Below are 2,559 nucleotides of genomic sequence, written 5' to 3'. Positions count from 1 at the left end.
GCACGCCTTTCCTTCGGATACGGTAAGTGGACCAGTTGGTGTTCGTAAAGACCGAAAAAAGCTTGCGCTTGTCTTTTTGCTGCTGGCAGCTGTCCAATCATCAGCAGCAGAAGCATGTTTGATGTCTGTGGTAATCACCACTAATTAGTGCGACAAACATGGCCATTTGCGTGCAGCAGCAGCAGTAGCCTTATCAACCGCCTGTTTTGTCGCCTAATTGGTGGCGGTGATCGATGAAGCAGGCGATCGATTAGGGGCGAACTGCTGCCTGACTGCTGCATTGCACGTTAACCCGATAAAACCCAAATATAGCTGGATGATGACTGACGATGGTCTTGTTCCTCCCCTGTGTTCATAGTACGTTGCCAAATCACAGCTTCGATCACATGGAATCTCCCCAGAGGATGGTCTGCTCACGATGAAGCCACGCAAAGTAAGTGGGCAAAGTCTGATGATGATAGAGGAGGAAGAGGGTAGTGCTCAATGCCATCACTCGGCGTCTTGTGTTGATCATTACTTTACTTTTTTTGCCGGTGCTTTCCAGGGCGAAAATCTGCTGAACGAGGATGACATCATTCGGATGATCGAGGAGGAGGGCGACCAGATAGCGGTGGCCCTGCTGCCGGCCATCCAGTACTACACCGGACAGCTGCTGGACGTGGCCAAGCTGACGAAGGTCGCCCAGGAGAAGGGCATCGTGGTGGGCGTCGACCTGGCGCACGCCATCGGCAATGTGCCCATCCACCTCGACGACTGGAATGTCGACTTTGCCGCCTGGTGCACCTACAAAGTAAGTGCAGTAGTCCTCGTCTAGGCAGTAGTCTGGCCAAGTGCACAACTCACCACCTCTTATCATTTGTTTTGCTTTGCTGTACCCCTCTCTCCACTCTCCACTTGTTAGTACTTAAATTCCGGTGCAGGCGGCATGGGGGCAATCTACGTGAATGACCGATACTTGACAGAGTACCGGGAAACCTTTCCGATGTACCAAGGCTGGTGGGGCAACAACAACAAGACCAAGTTTATGATGAAGGAGGACTTTGATCCGGCTCTGGGCGCTGATAGCTTCAAGTTGAGCAATCCCTCGCCAGTATTAAACGCAATGCTCATGTCGAGTCTCGAGGTAAGATAGGAGATGGTATGATATACATCCTCTCTCATGGTCATCAGGGGAATGTAGGCCACGCACAGACAGTGCTGATTAACAAAATACTTTTTTCTCGGCCTTTGCCCCCTCCCCTAGATCTTCGACCAGACGACGCTGGAGNGGGAATGTAGGCCACGCACAGACAGTGCTGATTAACAAAATACTTTTTTCTCGGCCTTTGCCCCCTCCCCTAGATCTTCGACCAGACGACGCTGGAGGAGCGGTGTCAGAAGCAGTTCCTGCTGACCGGATACCTTGAGTTCATGATGAAGTTCTTCTTTCCGCAGAAGCCGCCCAAAATAGGCAAGGACAACAATCTCAATGACTTTCTCATTCCCTCAGTGGAGATCATCACGCCGTCTGATCCGAAGCAGCGCGGTTGTCAGCTGTCACTTATGTTCTCAGTGCCGCTCTCCGTCATCCAGGAGCAGTTCCAGAAACGGGGCATTGTGGTAAGCTGATTGATGACCTTGTTGATGATGATGATGATGTATTGATTGACCCTCTTTCCGCCTTGCAGTGTGACATTCGCATGCCCAGTGTGATGCGTGTGGCGCCGACGCCCCTCTACAACTCCTTCACCGACATCTACAAGTTCATCAGCAATCTGTATGAGATCTTCCAGAACATCGACAGTCTCACGGTGACGGCAAACAATCACGAGCTGCTGGAGGAGGCCTTCACGGTCACCTGCGAAAATGAACGCTCCTACTCCTCCATCTCATCCGACTCGGAGGCGGATTCGGTGTCCGGCTCAAACACGCTGTAAATGCTGCATTTCTTGAGTTTGCATTTGCGGCAACTCAAAATTGTCGTTTCTATTTCTTATTATTAACACTTTACCAGCCATAATAGCAACACTAAATGTGATAATGATTGGCAGACGGAGGAGTTTATATGGCAATGTTGACCTAGTTTAAAAGATAAAAAACATTTGTTAAAACTCGCAAAAACAAATAAACCACAAACAGTTCAACGTGATGATTAAACTGGGCTATTTGTGTGAATAGTTTTGAAGCTTAATTTGCGACTTGAAAAAATCTCCACTTAAGAAGTTCTAGTAAAATGGAGAGGAACTTTCATGTCGGAAAGAAGAGTAAGATCTTAAACTTGCCTTTTTGGTTGATCAACTTCTGTCAGAGGACTTTTCCCGTCGACGGTTAATTAGATTCTTTATGAAGAATTCACCAGCCTTGTAGCTCGATCGGACTAGAGGCCCTGAAGCAGTGTAGGCAAAGCCAATCTTGTTGCCGTACTCTTCCCACACTCCAAACTTCTCCGGTGTGACGTACTCGATAACTTTGAGGTGCCGTTTAGTGGGCTGCATGTACTGCCCCAATGTGACGCAGTCCACTCCGGCTTCTCGCAGGTCATCCATCGTTCTCTTGACCATGTCATCAGTTTCACCTAAA

General features: G+C 48.9%; 1 protein-coding gene across 1 annotated transcript; it reads left to right on the top strand.

Moving 5' to 3' along the window:
• The first annotated feature begins 418 nt into the window (after positions 1–418).
• Positions 419–1,916, top strand: LOC108355191 (kynureninase-like). The gene is made up of 5 exons (XM_017606365.1): positions 419–433; positions 545–790; positions 902–1,123; positions 1,342–1,599; positions 1,668–1,916. The coding sequence occupies exons 1-5, from the start codon at positions 419–421 to the stop codon at positions 1,914–1,916; spliced, it is 990 nt and encodes a 329-aa protein (XP_017461854.1).
• Positions 1,917–2,559: the final 643 nt, after the last annotated feature.

Source organism: Rhagoletis zephyria, unplaced genomic scaffold, assembly GCF_001687245.7.
Source record: "Rhagoletis zephyria isolate East Lansing unplaced genomic scaffold, Rhagoletis_zephyria_1.1 Rzeph_scaffold_43162, whole genome shotgun sequence".
Taxonomy (NCBI): Eukaryota; Metazoa; Arthropoda; class Insecta; order Diptera; family Tephritidae; genus Rhagoletis; species Rhagoletis zephyria.
Note: the sequence above shows the minus strand (reverse complement) of the source record. Positions and strands in the feature narration are given on the sequence as shown.

Excerpts from the sequence above, each read along its gene's own strand:
- LOC108355191 (XM_017606365.1), top strand. Across the intron at positions 791-901 it reads CCGCCTGGTGCACCTACAAA|TACTTAAATTCCGGTGCAGG; the intron begins GTAAGTGCAGTA and ends TCCACTTGTTAG. Across the intron at positions 1,124-1,341 it reads TGCTCATGTCGAGTCTCGAG|ATCTTCGACCAGACGACGCT; the intron begins GTAAGATAGGAG and ends CCCCTCCCCTAG.